At 38.9% G+C, this 18262-nt stretch overlaps 1 protein-coding gene across 3 annotated transcripts; it reads right to left on the reverse strand.

Annotated features, from left to right (window-relative positions):
- Window positions 1–2234: 2234 nt before the first annotated feature.
- On the reverse strand, window positions 2235–18187 carry LOC114822748 (tricyclene synthase EBOS, chloroplastic-like). Of its 3 annotated transcripts, XM_070817712.1 has the most exons (8): window positions 18128–18187; window positions 13529–14263; window positions 12936–13206; window positions 12420–12795; window positions 12053–12271; window positions 11791–11929; window positions 11413–11661; window positions 2235–2709 (listed from the first exon to the last, which is right to left on the reverse strand). In XM_070817712.1, the coding sequence occupies exons 2-8, from the start codon at window positions 13796–13798 to the stop codon at window positions 2419–2421; spliced, it is 1815 nt and encodes a 604-aa protein (XP_070673813.1). In that variant the 5' UTR covers window positions 13799–14263; window positions 18128–18187; the 3' UTR covers window positions 2235–2418. The 3 variants fall into 3 exon arrangements, with proteins under 3 accessions (XP_070673813.1, XP_070673814.1, XP_070673815.1); XM_070817713.1 differs by lacking the exons at window positions 13529–14263; window positions 18128–18187 and adding an exon at window positions 15383–15858; XM_070817714.1 differs by lacking the exons at window positions 12053–12271; window positions 18128–18187 and having other exon boundaries at window positions 13529–15929.
- Window positions 18188–18262: the final 75 nt, after the last annotated feature.

Consider the following 18262-nt stretch of genomic DNA (forward strand, 5'->3'; position numbering starts at 1 on the left):
AAGTAGTATTTTTTTTGCATCTGACCTTTTACTGTGTGCCTCTATATACCATCTAGCTTCTAATCTTTGCATTCTGTGGTGCAGTGGAAGTTCCAATGCATGACTCACTTGCTCTGCTAGTCCTTTGGTAACATTACGTTATTGAGACATATGGTCGAGAAGCAAGGCCCTCATCCAAGAGGCTCTTCCCTTCAAAAGCAAAAATATGAAGTTTTGTACAGACTAAACCATGCCTTGAAACTTTCATTACCGTCTGTGAATTACTTAGTTCATCTAAGTTTCATCCAAGTTATTGTATATATATCTAGTAATTAAGATGGAGAAAATTTACACTACTACAATTCTAGCTAGTGAACACCATTCCCATTGGTGTGAATAAGGAAGAATGGGCACTGACTTGGATGGCAACTATCAATTGCCACCATGCAGCCATTGAATGGTGTCGATACAAATTTCCGCCGTCTTCAATCTTGACGAAAATGCACCTGCAAAATAATCAACACCTTTGATCAAAGACCTAAGCCTTTGGGGGGGGGTTTGGCCAATGGATCTCCGATGCCTAAGTCAGTTTCTCTGAGGAGAGTAAAGGGTTTAGGGCTTTTGTTAGGGTAGCAAAAGCTTTTAAAATTTGGTAGAATATGGGGTATATATAGGGGAGAGGGCCAATCATAGTGTTAGGGTTTTACCCTACACATGGCAGCATCTTGTTGGCCAATGTTTATGGAGAAATATTCTCAAGATATTAAATAGGAAATAGTATCTTGAGATAATGGAGTAATTATCCCTAACTGATTTAAATTGGGCTTACTTACTTGATAGGAGTCAATCTTTAATTGAAAATGTATTAAAGATAGGATTTGGGTAATTAATCCTTATCTTTAATGCTTTGACTTTTCTTTGCCAATGGTAGGTGAGTTGTGGCAATCGTATTCAGCTGCTGGGACCTTCAAGGGTATGAACTACACGTGGGAGTATCAGAGGAGTCAACCCATTTATTGAGGGCAATCTTATCTTACTTGAGCAAAAGTCCAAGTGTCGTCTCTAGAATTTTTTGGATTATTTTAGGCTCCACAAATGCCCTCACACCAGCAGGGTTACGCATAGAAAAAGGGCAGTAGGTGTAGAAATCCCAAGCTGCATAGGTTTGTAGGGTTGTTTCCCAATTTGAACTTGATCTCCTCTCTTGATATGGAGATAGACTTTTTCTAGGAAAAGGAAACCAATTGCCCCCAATACCTATTTAATTTTGCCTTAAGCAGGGGATTAAATACATTTGGAGAACAATCATCATTCCAACAAGGAAGAGAGAAGCCAGAGGAGATTTTTTTCTCCCTCCCTTACCTTTCTTCTTTTCTTGCCCTTGCAAAGAGTCATCTCTCGTTGTTGTTCTTCTTCATGCCACACCAAGGAAAGAAAATTTTGAATTTTCTTCTTCTTAATTTTTTGGGAGTCTTAGGACTTGAAAAACTGGCTCGGCGAGGGCCGAGGAGGCGATACTAACGTGGCAAGGATGCCACGAGGCTGCTGTGCATGGTGGCCCCGTTTTTCTATACATTTGGACCCGGCCCACCCCTAAAATTTCAAAGACCCGCCATGCCCCGTCCCGTCTCTCTTATGAAAAAATTGAAACCGGCCCGTACCCGTCCCGACTCGCGGTTCCTATACCTGTTTGCCCACGCCTAAATCAAACCCACAAAAAAATTGATTATCAAATCAAGTGATTATCTGGTAAATTTTGTTTTTTTTTTTTTTAAATATCCATTAACTATTTCATGAAAAAGGCTTTGCATTGATTCATAACTTGCATGTAATGGTTGTTCTTCTATCCATTTCATATGTGATATTAAAGAAAGCGGTGTGTCATCCACACATTCCTTTTTACTTCTGAAACATCATTTTGATTTTTATCCGTCGGATCAGATGAATTAAAGAATATCAAATGACAGAAATTAACAAAGGATGTGTGAGAAATAAAAAATTCATATAAACCTTCTGTTGGAATTATATAATTATCTATTATCCAAATTATACATCTCCTTATATAAGAAGACGTATAGTTTTGGTAATAGATATTAATCTACAAGACTACAACACTTGTTAATGATTTGTCGATTTTTTGTCAATTTTGTATTGGTATGCAGTACCATCCAATCACACTTTTTTTTTTATTATACATATTAGTATTAACCAGTCAAATGGCTTTTAATTTTTAAACACCAAAAACTATTTGGAGCTTTGAGAAATTAAATATCACATGACATTTAGATTAAATACAAACATTTTAGTCTAATACATATTGAAAAATCGAACAAGAAACTAAAATAAATGCCACTATGTTAGTGGCTAATAACCATCCAACATATTATTATTTTTTAAAGGAAAACCATCCAACATGTATAAGTGTATGTGTTATGGTCTTTAAATGGGATCGACAATCACTGATATGATTCGATTCTTTGCTCTTGTGTCTGGAGCTCCATGCCCATCACCATATTGGTATACGCATTGGGAAATCCGAGCAAGGTTTATTGCTGCTTTTACAAATTGCTTTGTAAATGGAGATGCAGAAGCTCCATCTTTGTTCAGCTTCTTCCAACTATTTTCAACCAAATTACTTATATATTGACGAGCAGATTCCTCAGAAACATTTAGACTGCCACGCATCATGCATGAGATTGAGTTCGCAGTTTCTCCTCTCTCCACTTCTGCCTGCAGTGTAACAACAAATTAATATATAGAATATTAATGTGAAGATAAACTGATGCATGCATGATGCATTAAAGTACTGATTAAAAAGAAATAAAAAGGTCGTTTGATAATTATTTTTTTTTTTTTTTGAAAATTAAAAACTTGTTGTAAACTTTGTGAGTTTTCAATATAGGAGTTGATTTTTTTACACTATTTTTAGCCTCTTGCACACCGCTTTTTATTTCAAATATTAGATTGAATAAATTAAATGATATAGTGATACAAAATTAAACAGGGACGTGTAGGAGGGAAAAAATAGTGTGTTTTTATCATTTTCCTTTCAAAATTTAGTTTGATTTTGGTTTTCAGATTTTATTTTTTTATTTAAAAACCTAAGAGTTGTACAAAGTTACTACACAAATTTTTAATTATGAAAATGAATCCAGAACAAAATCGCGCTAAAGCTAGGGCGTCACCCGTAAGTGGCGCGCTGTGTGGCCTGAGCACAGTGATAAGTGAGCAAGGGTCGCTGTATCTCCATCGGCACCCGGATGCAGTGTTAAATGAGCAAGGGGGCCATAGAAACTTCTTTTCGAACGACTCCACTCAAAGTTGTTTGGGAGCATATGCTCCTATCAACTTTACCCGGGACACACAAAAGAAGTACTTTGATCCTATTAGACGGGGGAGGGTGAAGAAGCTAGGACAGAAGGGTAGAGTTCAAGAGAGCAAAATGCGTTTAGGAACGTGGAATATAGGAACCTTAACGGGAAAATCTATGGAAGTAGTGGAAGTTATGGTGAGGAGAAGGATAAATATTATGTGCCTACAAGAAACTAAGTGGGTTGGTAGTAAGGCAAAGGATCTAGAAAACTCAGGGTTTAAACTTTGGTATTCGGGCACAAATAGAACGAGAAACGGTGTTGGCATCATCGTGGACAAGACCTTGGTACAAGATGTTGTAGATGTCAAGAGGGTAGGAGATAGAATCATGGCAATCAAGATTGTAATAGGACAAGAACTTATCAATGTGATTAGTGCGTACGCACCTCAAGTAGGGTTGGATACGAGTTCGAAGGAGAAATTTTGGGAAGATCTTGGAGACTTGGTGCAAGGAATTGCCCAGACGGAGAAGTTATTTATAGGAGGAGATTTAAATGGACACGTGGGCAGGGAGACAGGCAACTATGGAGGTTTTCATGGTGGCCATGGTTTTGGGGAGAGAAACGAGGATGGGGAAGCTATCTTGGATTTTGCAATGGCATATGATCTCTTCTTAGCCAACACCTTCTTTAAGAAGAGAGAAGAACATGTGATCACCTACAAGAGTGGGTCGTCAAAAACACAAATAGATTTTCTTCTAATGAGGAAAGGGGATCGTATAACTTGTAAGGATTGCAAAGTTATACCAGGAGAGAGCGTGGCTAATCAACATCGCTTGTTGGTGATGGATGTACATATCAAAAGAGTAAGACAAAAGAACAAGACTTGGAAGTGCCCAAGGACTAGATGGTGGAATCTAAAAGAAGAAAAACAAGCCATTTTCAAAGAGAAGGTAATCACCCAATGTGTGTGGGATAGAGAGGGGGAAGCTAGCCAAATGTGGGATTCCATGGCTAGTTGTATCCGAAAAGTAGCAAAAGAGGTATTAGGAGAGTCCAAGGGCTTTGCCCCACACCAAAAGGAATCTTGGTGGTGGAATGAGGAGGTACAAACAAAGGTGAAGGCTAAGAAGGAATGTTGTAAAGCCTTATACAAGGAGAGGACTGATGAAAATGGTGAAAGGTATAGAAAAGCGAAGCAAGAGGCGAAGAAAGCTGTCAGAGAAGCTAAGTTAGCGGCTTACGACGATATGTATAAACGACTAGATACCAAAGAAGGAGAGTTGGATATCTATAAACTATCTAGAGCAAGGGAAAAGAAGACAAGGGACCTAAACCAAGTGAGGTGCATCAAGGATGAGGATGGAAAGGTTCTTGCTACAGAGAACGCGGTTAAAGACAGATGGAGAGGTTATTTTCATAATCTTTTCAATGAAGGACATGAAGTGAGTGCTTCTTTAGGGGAGTTGAGTAACTCAGAAGAGTGTAGAAACTACTCTTTTTATCGTCGAATCCGGAAGGAAGAAGTGGTTGTAGCTTTGAAGAAGATGAAGCATAAAAAAGCAATAGGCCCAGACGATATACCAATCGAAGTGTGGAAACTTTTGGGAGAGACAGGTATAACATGGCTCACTGACCTTTTCAATAGGATTTTGAAAACGAAGAAGATGCCAAATGAGTGGCGAATGAGCACTTTGGTGCCTATCTACAAGAATAAGGGCGACGTACAAAATTGCATGAACTATAGGGGTATTAAGCTAATGAGTCATACAATGAAGCTCTGGGAGAGAGTCATTGAGCATAGATTGAGGCAAGAGACACGGGTTTCGGACAACCAATTCGGGTTCATGCCAGGGCGCTCAACCATGGAGGCAATCTATCTCTTACGAAGATTGATGGAAAGATATAGAGATGGGAAAAAGGATTTACACATGGTCTTTATAGATTTGGAAAAAGCGTATGATAGGGTCCCAAGAGACATTCTTTGGAGGATTTTAGAGAAGAAAGGAGTACGAGTAGCATATATCCAAGCTATAAAGGATATGTATGAAGGAGCAAAGACTGCCGTAAGAACTCATGAAGGACAAACCGAAAGCTTTCCCATAACTGTAGGATTACATCAAGGCTCATCCTTAAGTCCTTACCTTTTTGCGTTGGTAATGGATGAGTTAACACGACATATTCAAGATGATATTCCTTGGTGTATGCTTTTCGCAGACGATATAGTGTTGATAGATGAAACTCAGGAAGGGGTAAATGCAAAGCTTAACCTTTGGAGAGAAGTGTTGGAATCTAAAGGTCTTCGCCTAAGCCGATCAAAGACAGAATATATGGAGTGCAAGTTCAGTGCAAATGGAGGCCAAAACGAGTTAGGGGTGAGGATCGGAGATCAAGAAATACCAAAGAGCGACCGTTTTCGTTACCTAGGATCTATCTTGCAAAAGAACGGAGAATTAGATGGAGATCTCAACCATAGAATACAAGCTGGATGGATGAAGTGGAAGAGTGCATCCGGCGTGTTGTGTGACCGCCGTATGCCACTGAAGCTCAAGGGAAAATTTTATAGGACGGCAATAAGGCCGGCGATGCTGTATGGCACAGAATGTTGGGCGGTGAAACATCAACACGTACACAAAATGGGTGTAGCGGAGATGAGGATGCTTCGTTGGATGTGTGGGCACACGAGAAAGGATAAGATTAGGAATGAGGATATCCGGGGTAAAGTAGGAGTAGCCGAAATTGAAGGAAAGATGAGAGAAAATCGGTTACGGTGGTTTGGACATGTGCAAAGAAGGCCTACTGACGTTCCGATTAGAAGATGCGACTATGGGACAGAGGTTCAGGGCCGAAGGGGTAGAGGAAGACCTAGGAAAACTTTGGAAGAGACTCTAAGAAAAGACTTAGAGTACTTGGATCTAACGAAGGACATGACACAGGATCGAGCACAATGGCGTTCTAAGATTCATATAGCCGATCCCACTCAGTGACTTGGATTTTCCAAGTCTCCAACCGAGAAGTTTTCCTCACTCGGGAAATTAAGGGAACACTACCCCAACCTACATGCTCCACTCAGAAAGCTTCAACATACAAGCTTTAACAAAAGAAAATTCAAAGAACTTAGCGAAGAAGGCTTTGGTGTATTTAACACAATACGTTGAAATGAAGGAAAGCTTATTTATTGATATCCCCGATAAGCTACAAATATGTACATATACATGAGTCAAAATAAGCACACAAGAGGGAGCCTTCACAAAGGTTGCTTAGGAGAAGTCTCAGCAGTCGGTAGAGCCCTAGAAAGAGAAGGCACCGGAGGGGGATCATTTGGAGCCTCAGTACTGGACAGAACCCTAGAAGGAGGAGGCATCAGAGGTTGATCATTTGGAGCTTCATTACGCGGTACAGCCCCAGAAGACGAAGGCAATAAATGCCTTTGGAACAAACCCACAAATCTCTGATGATCAAGTAAAACCTGACCATCAGTTTCCTTCATCTGGTCAAGCTTCCTCTTCATGTTTGTAGCATAGTCATGTGCGAGCCGGTGCAACTGTTTATTCTCATGCTTGAGCCCTCTAATCTCCTGTTTGAGACTCATCACTTCAGCCGCCAATGATTCAACTTGGCGGGTTCGAGCAAATAGGCGTTGGGCCATATTAGACACAGAACCTGCACACTGAACACTGAGAGCCAGCGAATCCTTAACAGCTAACTCATCAGACCGTTTGGAAAGTAGTCTGTTATCTTTGGGAGTGAGAAGGTTCCTGGCCACCACCGCAGCGGTCATATCATTCTTCATCACGGAATCCCCAACGGTAAGAGGACCAGTAGGGGAGACGAAGGATGGGCGCCATATGTTGTCTGGAGAAGGCGGGGCTGCCTCTTCAACAAGGTTCAAGTCAAAACGACGGTCGGAGGGGCCAGACATTTTCAAAGGTGTTGAAGAGAGAAGAGGTCGGACAAATCAAGATCTTAGAAGTGCAAGAATGAAGCTTCTACTGGTGGAGATTCAAGTGTGCTTTGGAACTTAATGCCAGCCCCTATAAAAATCTGCACTCGACGAAGCTTCAGAAATCGAAGAGGCGCCTGCTCAGAAATCGAAGAGGCGTTTGCTTTCTCAAAAGCTGGGCTGCTTAGAGATCACGAGGGTTGATCTCAGAAATCGAAGAGGCGTTTGCTTTCTCAAAAGTTGGGCTGCTCAAATACCACGAAGGCCGATCTCAAAAATCGAAGAGGCGCTCGCTTTCTCAAAAGCTGGGCTCCCCAGAGACCACGAGGGCCGATCTTAGAAATCGAAGAGGCACCTACTTTTCCAGCCTTTTCCAGCCTTGTCAGCACCTGTCACACGCACACTCAGTTTTGCGGAAATTATGGGCATTCTGTCAAAGACTTCTGGGGAAGTAGAAAACACATGAATCTTACTGTTCAATCACCCACTTCCCATACGCAACAATAGCTCATGGGTACCACAAATAACTTTGCCAAAGTTCTCTGCCAAAGTTGAGCACGTGAAGCTTGCAGCTCCCACTACATCGCTCTGACCAAGAAGGGTAAAAGAATAGCAAAGAAACAGCACTAACAAAGTTTAGACCCATAAATTTTGACGGTCTAGCTACCATATTATTACCCACAAGGGTAAAGGAACAGTACCACTGCTGGATAATTGGAAAGTCCCTGTGTGTCAACCTCTGTGCTTCGTGGCAAGGTAGACTAGCAAACATGCCCAACCTTTACTCACATTCGAGAAAACACTCCCAATAAGATTGCTTGCTCCAAAATCGAAGAGGCACCGTCCTCCGAATCTCGAGAGCCAGACTCCCAACATGACTACTTTCTTAAAAATCGAAGAGAGGGTAAAGGAACAGTACCATTGCTGGATAATTGGAAAGTCCCTGTGTGTCAACCTCTGTGCTTCGTGGCAAGGTAGACTAGCAAACATGCCCAACCTTTACTCACATTCGAGAAAACACTCCCAACAAGATTGCTTGCTCCAAAATCGAAGAGGCACCGCTTTCCGAATCTCGAGAGCCAGACTCCCAACATGATTACTTTCTCAAAAATCGAAGAGACACTGCTCCCCGAATCTCGAGAGCCAGACCCCCAGCATGATTGCTTTCTCAAAAATCGATGAGGCATCGTTCTCCGAATCAATCGAAGAGGCGCTCGCTTTCTCAAAAGCTGGGCTGCTCAGAGACCACGAGGGCCGATCTCAGAAATCGAAGAGGCACCTACTTTTCTAGCCTTGTCAGCACCTGTCACACGCACACTCAGCTTTGCAGAAATTATGGGCATTCTGTCGAAGACTTCTGGTGAAGTAGAAAGCACATGAATCTTACTGTTCAATCACCCACTTCCCACACGCAACAATAGCTCATGGGTACCACAAATAACTTTGCCAAAGTTCTCTGCCAAAGTTGAGCACGTGAAGCTTGCAGCTCCCACTACATCGCTCTGACCAAGAAAGGTAAAAGAATAGCAAAGAAACAGCACTAACAAAAGTTTAGACACATAAATTTTGAAGGTCTAGCTACCATATTATTACCCACAACTGTAAAGGAACAGTACCACTGATGGATAATTGGAAAGTCCCTGTGTGTCAACCTCTGTGCTTCGTGGCAAGGTAGACTAGCAAACATGCCCAACCTTTACTCACATTCGAGAAAACACTCCCAATAAGATTGCTTGCTCCAAAATCGAAGAGGCACCGTCCTCCGAATCTCGAGAGCCAGACTCCCAACATGACTACTTTCTCAAAATCGAAGAGAGGGTAAAGGAACAGTACCATTGCTGGATAATTGGAAAGTCCCTGTGTGTCAACCTTTGTGCTTCGTGGCAAGATAGACTAGCAAACATGCCCAACCTTTACTCACATTCGAGACAACACTCCCAACAAGATTGCTTGCTCCAAAATCGAAGAGGCACCGTCCTCCGAATCTCGAGAGCCAGACTCCCAACATGATTACTTCCTCAAAAATCGAAGAGACACTGCTCTCCGAATCTCGAGAGTCATACCCCCATCATGATTGCTTTCTCAAAAATCGAAGAGGCATCGTTCTCCGAATCTCGAGAGGCAGATACCACAGACCACTTTTTCAAAGTGCTCTGACAGAGTTAAAACATGTGAAACAGGCAGCTCCCACTACCGTGCTATGACCAAGCAGGGTAAAGGAATAGCATTACTACTTGTTGTTAGGGAGACTCCTATATATGTCGACCTCCATCCCCAACGGACAGGCAGACCTGCAAAAATGCTCAACCCTTCATCATATCTGAGAGGGCACTCCCAACGAAGCCTTTCGAAATATTCAGCTTTCTTTCCCCCCGATAATACCTCTGCAAACAAGCTATACTAGAGCAAGAATATCTCATATCATCAGGGTTAAAAGCAAGAGTATCCCATATCATGCTTTTTCCCTGTCTTTTCTTTTGGCCTTGTTTTTACCTGCAAGACAAGGAGAAAGAGAGCAATCAGTCAGCACTTGGAATCAAGCTTCCAGCCAGGAACTGACTGCCTGGAACCCCTTACCTGATTACTTACCTGGCATTGCTCTCGAGTACTCATCTTCAACATCTTATGTTTCCAGGGAAGATTCCGCATCTGCTTGAGGAACAGATAGGGCAAGTGCGAAGGATACAAGGAAGCATGTGGAGACAAGCGTAACAGCACACGTGCCGATACATTCATTACTCTGTCAAAAGCAAAAGTATCCCATATCAGCAGGGTGGAACGTACTCTAGATTTGATGGACTTGTTTTGACCCTCAAATTCTTCAGTCGGCCTTATATTCTGGAGGAAACCAGAAAACCCTCCAGCTCAGTTCAAGAATAAGCCTGTGGAAAGTTACTTCTTCAAAAGCAAAAGTATCTCATATCATCTCTTCTCATTTTTCTTCTCTTTATCCTTCATGCTGCTGCAAGATGGGGAGAAGGTGAACAATCAGTCGGAGCTCTGATTGCTTACCTTGTCTGTCACCTCTTTCAGCAGACCCCCTAGCTCGGCGACTTGGGGGACTCCTACTACATGGTTTGTATCGCGCTTGACCAAGCCTGAAACTACAAGTAAGCTTCAAGTGAAATTGATACATTACCTTGTGCATCTCCACCAGTTAAAGATACCACCCCTGGATGGAGGAAGAGTACTTCCAGAGAAGATGCCACATCTACCTATGAGACAGATAAGGCAAGTCAAGACGACACCACACTCCGATACTTAGAAGTTTCGTGATTACGAGATCATTCTCCCACAATATTTCCTAATGTCATTTGTACTAAATCATTCACTTGTACTCACTAAATGAGAGCTTGAACCTATGTACTTGTGTAAACCCTTCACAATTAATGAGAACTCTTCTATTCCGTGGACGTAGCCAATCTGGGTGAACCACGTACATCTTGTGTTTGCTTTCCTATCTCTATCCATTTATATACTTATCCACACTAATGACCGGAGCAATCTAGCGAAGATCACAAAAAGCGATCGTTTTCGCTACCTAGGATCTATCTTGCAAGAGAACGGAGAATTAGATGGAGATCTCAACCATAGAATACGAGCTGGATGGAAAGAGTGCATCCGGCGTGTTGTGTGACCGTCGTAGGCCACTGAAGCTCAAGGGAAAATTTTATAGGACGGCAATAAGGCTAGCGATGTTGTATGGCACAGAATGTTGGGTGGTGAAGCATCAACACGTACACAAAATGGGTGTAGCGGAGATGAGGATGCTTCGTGGGATGTGTGGGCACACGAGAAAGGATAAGATTGGGAATGAGGATATCCGAGGTAAAGTAGGAGTAGCCGAAATTGTAGGAAATATGAGAGAAAATCGGCTCCGGTGATTTTGAACATGTGCAAAGAAGGCCGACTGACGCTCCGGTTCGAAGATGTGACTACGGGACAAAGGTTCAGGGCCGAAGGGGTAGAGGAAGACCTAGGACAACTTTGGAAGAGACTCTAAGAAAAGACTTAGAGTACTTGGATCTAACGGAGGACATGACACAAAACCGAGCGCAATGGCGTTCTAGGATTCATATAGCCGACCCCACTTAGTGGGAAAAGGCTTTGTTGTTGTTGTTGTAGTCTAAAAATGAAAAACTAAAATAGTTATTGAACGACTTTGAATTAAATACGTACTGCTGAAGTACTCAAATCATTGGAAAGCCGGAAAATAAGAGATGGCCAACGCAAGAGGCTGTGATGATTCTCTAAGCATTCAAGTGCTTGCTTTGTGATCTTTGGGTTGAGGAGAAAATATGTATGAACTAAGAACACCACCCCTGAGACTGATATCCATGCATTGTCAATATATTCTTCAAATGTGGGTGTGTGCTTGTTATAGCACCACGTTGTCTCCTTTAGAAATGCTTTGCACAAATCAGCCCACTGAGATATATATAATTCAAAAGATTGCAGTTAATTACTATTGGAAACTGAAGTTATAATTTAATTGGAGAATAATATGATACTAAGTAGCATTGTTGATATATGATAATATGAATGTGGTGTACGTACAGCTTTTGTGACATAAGGGAGAATGTTTTCTCCTTGTTCCTTTAAGGTGTCATAAACCATCTCATTCACTGTGTTGTAAAGAGCTAGAAAACAAAGCTTCATGTAATTTGGGAGAGTTTGTATAGCTTTGATATCCCATCTGAGTAGCATAAGTACGCAATTAAGGATTAATTAATAGAGTTGTTAATTAATGAAAGGCAGAGAAGAGATCATCCCGCGAAATCTAAATTTATATATATAAACACAATAGAAAATTTCTAACCTTTCAACTGCAGATGTAAAAAGCTCTAGTTCATCCAAAGTACCATAAACATCATAGACATCATCAATTGTGGTTACTAGAGCAGCCACTTTTGCCAGCCCTTTCCTGGCATGACTGTGTTGAGGTTCAAAGACGATTCCAACCGACCAAAAAAAGCACTCCATCAATCTGTCTCTGATGAAGCTCAACTTTTTTGCCAAGCCTATATCCACCCACCACCTAAATGCAATATCAATGAAGCAAATACACTGATTGAATTAAGATAATGCTTATGGTCGCAAGTATATAATTCCCTTGATGGTTTAAAACATATATACAGTTGTACTCCTAATCCTGTGTTTGAATCTTTCTTCCCAAATATAGTTACCTCGATACTTCTTGAAGATCCCTTTGGAGTGTGCATTGCACCCAGTTAAAATCTCGCTTGGCAATTTCAAGTAGCGCCTGATTTGCATCGGGCCTTTTATTGTATGCCTCAATATACCGTCTAGCTTCTAATCTTTGCATTCTATGGTGTAGTGGAAGTTCCAGTGCATGACTCACATGTTCTGCTAGTCCTTTGGTAACATTAGCTCCACTGAGGTTCTTGAGACAAATGGTTGAGAATGCAAGGCCCTCATCCAACAGGCTCTCTCCTTCGAAAGCAAAATATGAAGCTTCGTACAGACTCGACATTCCTTTTACATCCTTGCAAAGCCATGCCTTGAAACTTCCATTACCGTCCGTGAACTTACTGAATACATCTGAGTTTCATACACGTTTATTATATACATATCTAGTAATTTAGATGGAATAGATGGAAAAACTTTAATGGTGCATGCATTTAGTGTAGATTATCTATCGTTTGTAACAATAAATAACAAAATGTTTGCGTATTACATACCTTGGGAGACCTCAAATCCATGTTGTCTAAGGAGCCTAAAGCTGAGAGCAGTGAGGTGGAGACTCTGGTCGGTTCCTTGGCCATCAATGTTGTTCAATATTTTATCAAGGGCTCTCGTTATGTCCTCTTCAAAGTGATATCCCAAACCTAACCGTTGGATGTCATCAATGAGCTCAAGCGCAGTCAACGTGTTGGTATCATCATCATCGTAATCAATCATATGCTTAACTTTCTCTTCAATGAACTTCCACCCATCCTTGTATACTTTATCCTACAATAGTAATTAATTGTAAGTAATACGTCTAGATAAAACTTGTATCATATATTGCATTTTCAAGTTCGGTCCAACGGTCTACAACTAATTACATTGATACTATATCCAATTTAACTACATGCATGTACAATTCAATATGTATGAGCTTGGCTTCAAAACAAAATTTAACATCACGAGGTTTTTGATGCATGTCACGTTCCAATGGCAAGAACTTTTTTGGGTCTTTTAAATACTAAACAAAAGGTGCAAATGGACACATAAGAGAGAAAGAAAGAAAAATTGTCATAATTAAAATCGTAATCCCAAATCGATCAATCACCTGTAGGGTATTATGATCAATCTTCAAGGACTGAATAAAATCGTAACTCCATATGCTTGGCTTGTAGGTTCCAGGGCTTCGAAGAGGCGTATTATTATGCATCGAGGAGCAATGTGGCTGAATGCAAGAAGCTGAAGCTACTAGAAGTATGTATGTGAATTTGATATCAAAAGATGGACATATATATAGGCAATGATGCACGGTATGCGTGTTTCTCGTGCTGTCTTGGTTCATATTATTTTCGATCAAGCTCATGCTTCTAGTCAGCATGTCCGTATTACTGCAAGTTTCTCGTGCTCTCTCGTTTCAAATTATTTTCGATCAAGCTCATGCTTCTCGTCAGCATGTCCTTGTTGCTTTGTTTCGTGGTCCAACATGTCCCAGTTTCTAGGACTTCTACCCTCGTGAAGGGCTAGGCCCGTTTGTCGTTGAAGAAAAAGAGGTTGCATGCTCTTAACGATGAAAATTAAAAATGTGGGACAGCCAAATGAAAGAACGAAACAGATAATTATATGCTTGTATTTGGAATTAGTCACTGTTGATATTGACGGGATTATTCAGTCCTCAGCTCATGTTTTTTCAATTTCTCGTGTTTTGTGGTTATGTTTTATTTTTAGTTTTAGTTATGTTACAGTCTTATATACTTTGAGAGTGGCAAGACCCACCCATTTGTTTTATTTTCTTATCTACCTTATATTACCATCCATTGTATTTCTATTTTTAAAACATAGCCGCCTCTCCACCGGTCCACCTCCAAAGTAGAGCCGCATGGAGGCCAAGTGAGGCCAAGGCCTATCTGAAAATTTATTAATATAGAGTTATTGCCTGCTAAGTTTGGCGGATGAGGATTATCTTCAGATCCTCTTTGTAGAGATGTAGATGATTAATTCATCGTGTTTGTTCACCATACATCGTCAGTCAGTTTCATTAGATATTATGTATATTTAATTTTAAATAATTTATTACTATACGATATACGATAAACAGACATAATAAATTAGTCATTTAGATCTCCACAAAGAAGATCTGACTAGGATTTCAATCCAAGTTTGGTAATAAAGAGCTTGCAGTGCATTGGTCTGTGCAGTTTGACAGTTCCACCATCCCATGGGTTTGAAAGTTGTTGTCAACAACTTTTGTTTTGTTTTTTAAAACTAAACTTTATATTTATTATTAACCTTTTGTTTCACCATATGAAATCTAATTCCTTTTTTAGTCTCATCATATAAGACAAGTTCTATACAAGTTAAAGTAGAATTCAATTAATTATGTTTGAATTGTTGTAGTCCTATTGAATTAGAAATGTGATTGTGTGAATTCTAGTGTATCTAGGAGTATCTTTGTATATTCCCTTTAGTAGTTTAATTCCTATTATAGTTGTAATCCTATTAGGGTAAGAATTTAACCTTCTCTACTACTATAACTAAAGGCACAATAGGATGATACAACACACACCTCAGAATTACATCTCTCTCTTCTCTCTTTGTTGCTAACAACACCATGTCTGATTCAAATTCAATCAGCATAAACTTGCCAGCACAAATGTCATGTCAGTTTGATTCAAATTATCTTGTCAATCGTTGTATCGCAATCACAAACAGATTAAGAGGTCTTTGATTCCAACTCTAGTATCTACCATTACAAAAGTAGAACACAAAATCAAACCAAACGAAAATCATCATAACAGCCTTCGAATAAATTTCGATCTCTTCGAAACAAATCAAAGCTTCCTCCCATAAACGTGATTTCTTTTCAATTCTCCCCAACTTCATTAGAAAATTAAAGCAACAGGCACAAAGAAAATAGGCAAAACCAACATTGCATTCAATTTGAAGTGAAATTCAGCAACTTTACCATGGTCAAACGTCGAAAGTTGGTCGAGCAGTCCAGCATTACCGAAATCTCAATAAAGAAACCGAAAACCTTATCCATTATTCCCGACACGTGATCACCGCCATCATCAATAGCTTCACCTTCTTCTACAGGTTCGTTCTGAAGTTGCAGCGAGCCCGAAGTGAATTTGGAGATCTCATTGACGGCTTTCTTGTTGTTCGTAGAAAGCAACGAGAGGCCAATCTTGAAGCTTCCTGCTGATCACAATGATGGCTTTCTCAGAACTAGTTTTATGAAAATTCAAATTACATAAAGAGCAGAGAGACTAGGAAGAGTGCACATGTCAAAGTACAATTTTACCCATGTATTAGGAGATAATTAACAAAAAAATTACTTTTGGACTAAATTTGCTAACAAAGTATACCACAAGGGTTTAAATCTAATTTTTTTTAACATATGAACTATCCTTCGAATACTTAATGACTACAAGATTCATTTTTCCAATTTGCCTGATATAAAAAGCAATGCTACTTTATGCAGATATTTTTCGTTGCTTTCTAGAACATCCACATTTTGTTGGCCATCATCAATGCCTGCAGACATTTTGCATCACAAAAAGCAATGCAGGTGAAAAAGCCAATGAAATAAAAACGTGTTCATCGAAAAAAAAATGAAATAAAAACGTGTGAGTCAGAGGGAACGGTGGGGAACCGGATCCCCCCTCCTGAGCATAGGATGGAGATCTTCTTGACCGGATTATCTGGGTTATTAAAATTTAATCTAACGGTTATAATAATTATAACTTTTAGAGGGCCTCCTATTTGTAGCCGTTGGATCAAATTTCAATAGCCCAAATGACCTGGTTAGGAGGATTCCCACCCTATGCTCATGAGGGGATCCGGTTCTGGACAGTGGAGAGGAGAGTGAAGGGTGCGGTCCCACGAGACCCCAAATTTGAAGGGGATTTTAAGATTTTTGTCATCTAGTATTATGTAATAATGTTTTATATTTAGAAAATTTATTTTATTAACACTTTAAAATTTTATTGTGTATTTCTTATAAGAGTAGTTCTAGGTATTACGAGAGATGCTAAATTTGTAAAATAAATGATATGTCATTAGTAGAGAATGAGCACGTTTATCAACGCTTTAGTAATAATCCAATCATCAATTTACATATCATTTAATTTACAAAATTTTGTCTACAAATTTAGTCTCCCTAACATTACTCAATATAAAAATTTGGATTACAATGACATATTCTAATTGTCAATAATAACACATTAAAAAAGATAGTTCTTCAATTTTAATGTTATATATTCAAATGAAACTTTAAAGTTAAAGAGTTTTGAAGTTTTTGGTTTCAATTCCTAATAAACCTAAGTGTTAGAATGAACTATATGTTTGTTTAAATATTTTGATCAAAGTCCTTAGCCTCATTTAAGAAATTTATTGCCAAACTTAGCAGATAGTAACTATATATTAGTAAAATTTCAGAATAGGCCTAGGCCTCACCTAGCCTCCATGTCTTTGCCCCTGGAGGTGGATGGGTGGAGAGGCTGCTATGTTTTAAAAATGAGTAATGATATCCATACCATGTTTTTGTACCATATTTTCATACCACCTTAGGTGACATTTGATGTGGACAGTCACCTCATTTGAATTAATCAGATTTTTAAATTTAGTTCATTATTTAATAAACTAATAATTAAGAAAAACTAGTTAATTAAATGATTATTGTGGTATACGAGGAGTCTTTCTCTTTCATTTCCTTGGGTTTTGCAAATTTTTCAAATGATGTGGTTATCTACATCAAATGCCACCTAAGATGATATAGAAATATGATATAAAAACATGGTATGAATGGTATTACTCTTTAAAAATAGGAATATGATGGGTTGTGATATAAGTTGAATAAGAAAATAAAACAAATGAGTGGGTCTAGCCACTCTCAAAATATATAAGACTGTAACATAACTAAAACTAAATGGACATTTTAGATGCGGTCCCTAGTTATCAATATTCTTTGATTGAAACCTTGTTAGTTTTTAGTTTTTGATTGAGATCCCTGACATTAATGTAATAATGTAAGTTACTATATTTTTTTAAATTAAAAATTAAAAATTGAAATTTGTAATTGTTTATATTAATGAGATTTTAAATAAAACCCATAATTTATGGGATTAAAAATAATAAAATATAAATTACACTCTCTATTATATTGTGTGTGTGTGTGTGGGTACATTAACCAATATTAACAAAAAAAAATATTGTACCAAAACATGGATATATTCTCAAATCAACGAAAAAGAATGTAGTCATATAAGTTTAAACATGGATTAAAAAAATTGAATGGATTTTATATTAAAAAAAAGGGTACATTTTACATATAACAAATTGATATATTTGAGAATGGGTACATTTAAGATTAAAAAAATTGAAAAATTATATGAATGGGATTGAGAATCTTTATATATATATAAAAAAAACTAATAGGTACAAACTTAATTTAATTTAATTTTTTATTATTTTGGAAATGTTTGAATTGAAAATTAATTAGAAGTTTAATAGAGGTGTGAGTATTAAACCCTAAATTAATTACTAATTTTTATATTAAAAAATTATATAATAAACATATAAATTCATTATCACATTATTGCTAGAGACTTGAATCAAAATTTAAGAACTAATAAGGTCTTAGTCAATGAACAGTAAGAACTAGGGACCGGATACTAATTTTTCCAAAACTAAATAACACTTAAACCACAAAACACGTGAAATTGAAAAAACATGAGCTGAGGACCACTGAATAGTCCCTTCAATATCAACAGTGACTAATTCCGAGTACATGCATGTAATTTTCTATTTCGTTCTTTCATTTGGCTGTCGCACATTTTTACGT

Source organism: Malus domestica, chromosome 17 (genome assembly GCF_042453785.1).
Source record: "Malus domestica chromosome 17, GDT2T_hap1".
In the NCBI taxonomy this organism is placed as follows: domain Eukaryota; kingdom Viridiplantae; phylum Streptophyta; class Magnoliopsida; order Rosales; family Rosaceae; genus Malus; species Malus domestica.

What these genes read in the sequence shown, in the direction of transcription:
- LOC114822748 (XM_070817712.1), bottom strand. Translation starts at nt 13,798, where the DNA reads ATGCTGACTAGAAGCATGAGCTTGATCGAAAATAATATGAACCAAGAC. An exon ending in GATCTTCAAGAAGTATCGAG is followed by an intron (nt 12,272 to 12,419) that starts GTAACTATATTT and finishes TATTGCATTTAG; the next exon opens with GTGGTGGGTGGATATAGGCT. An exon ending in TCCCTTATGTCACAAAAGCT is followed by an intron (nt 11,662 to 11,790) that starts GTACGTACACCA and finishes TATATATCTCAG; the next exon opens with TGGGCTGATTTGTGCAAAGC.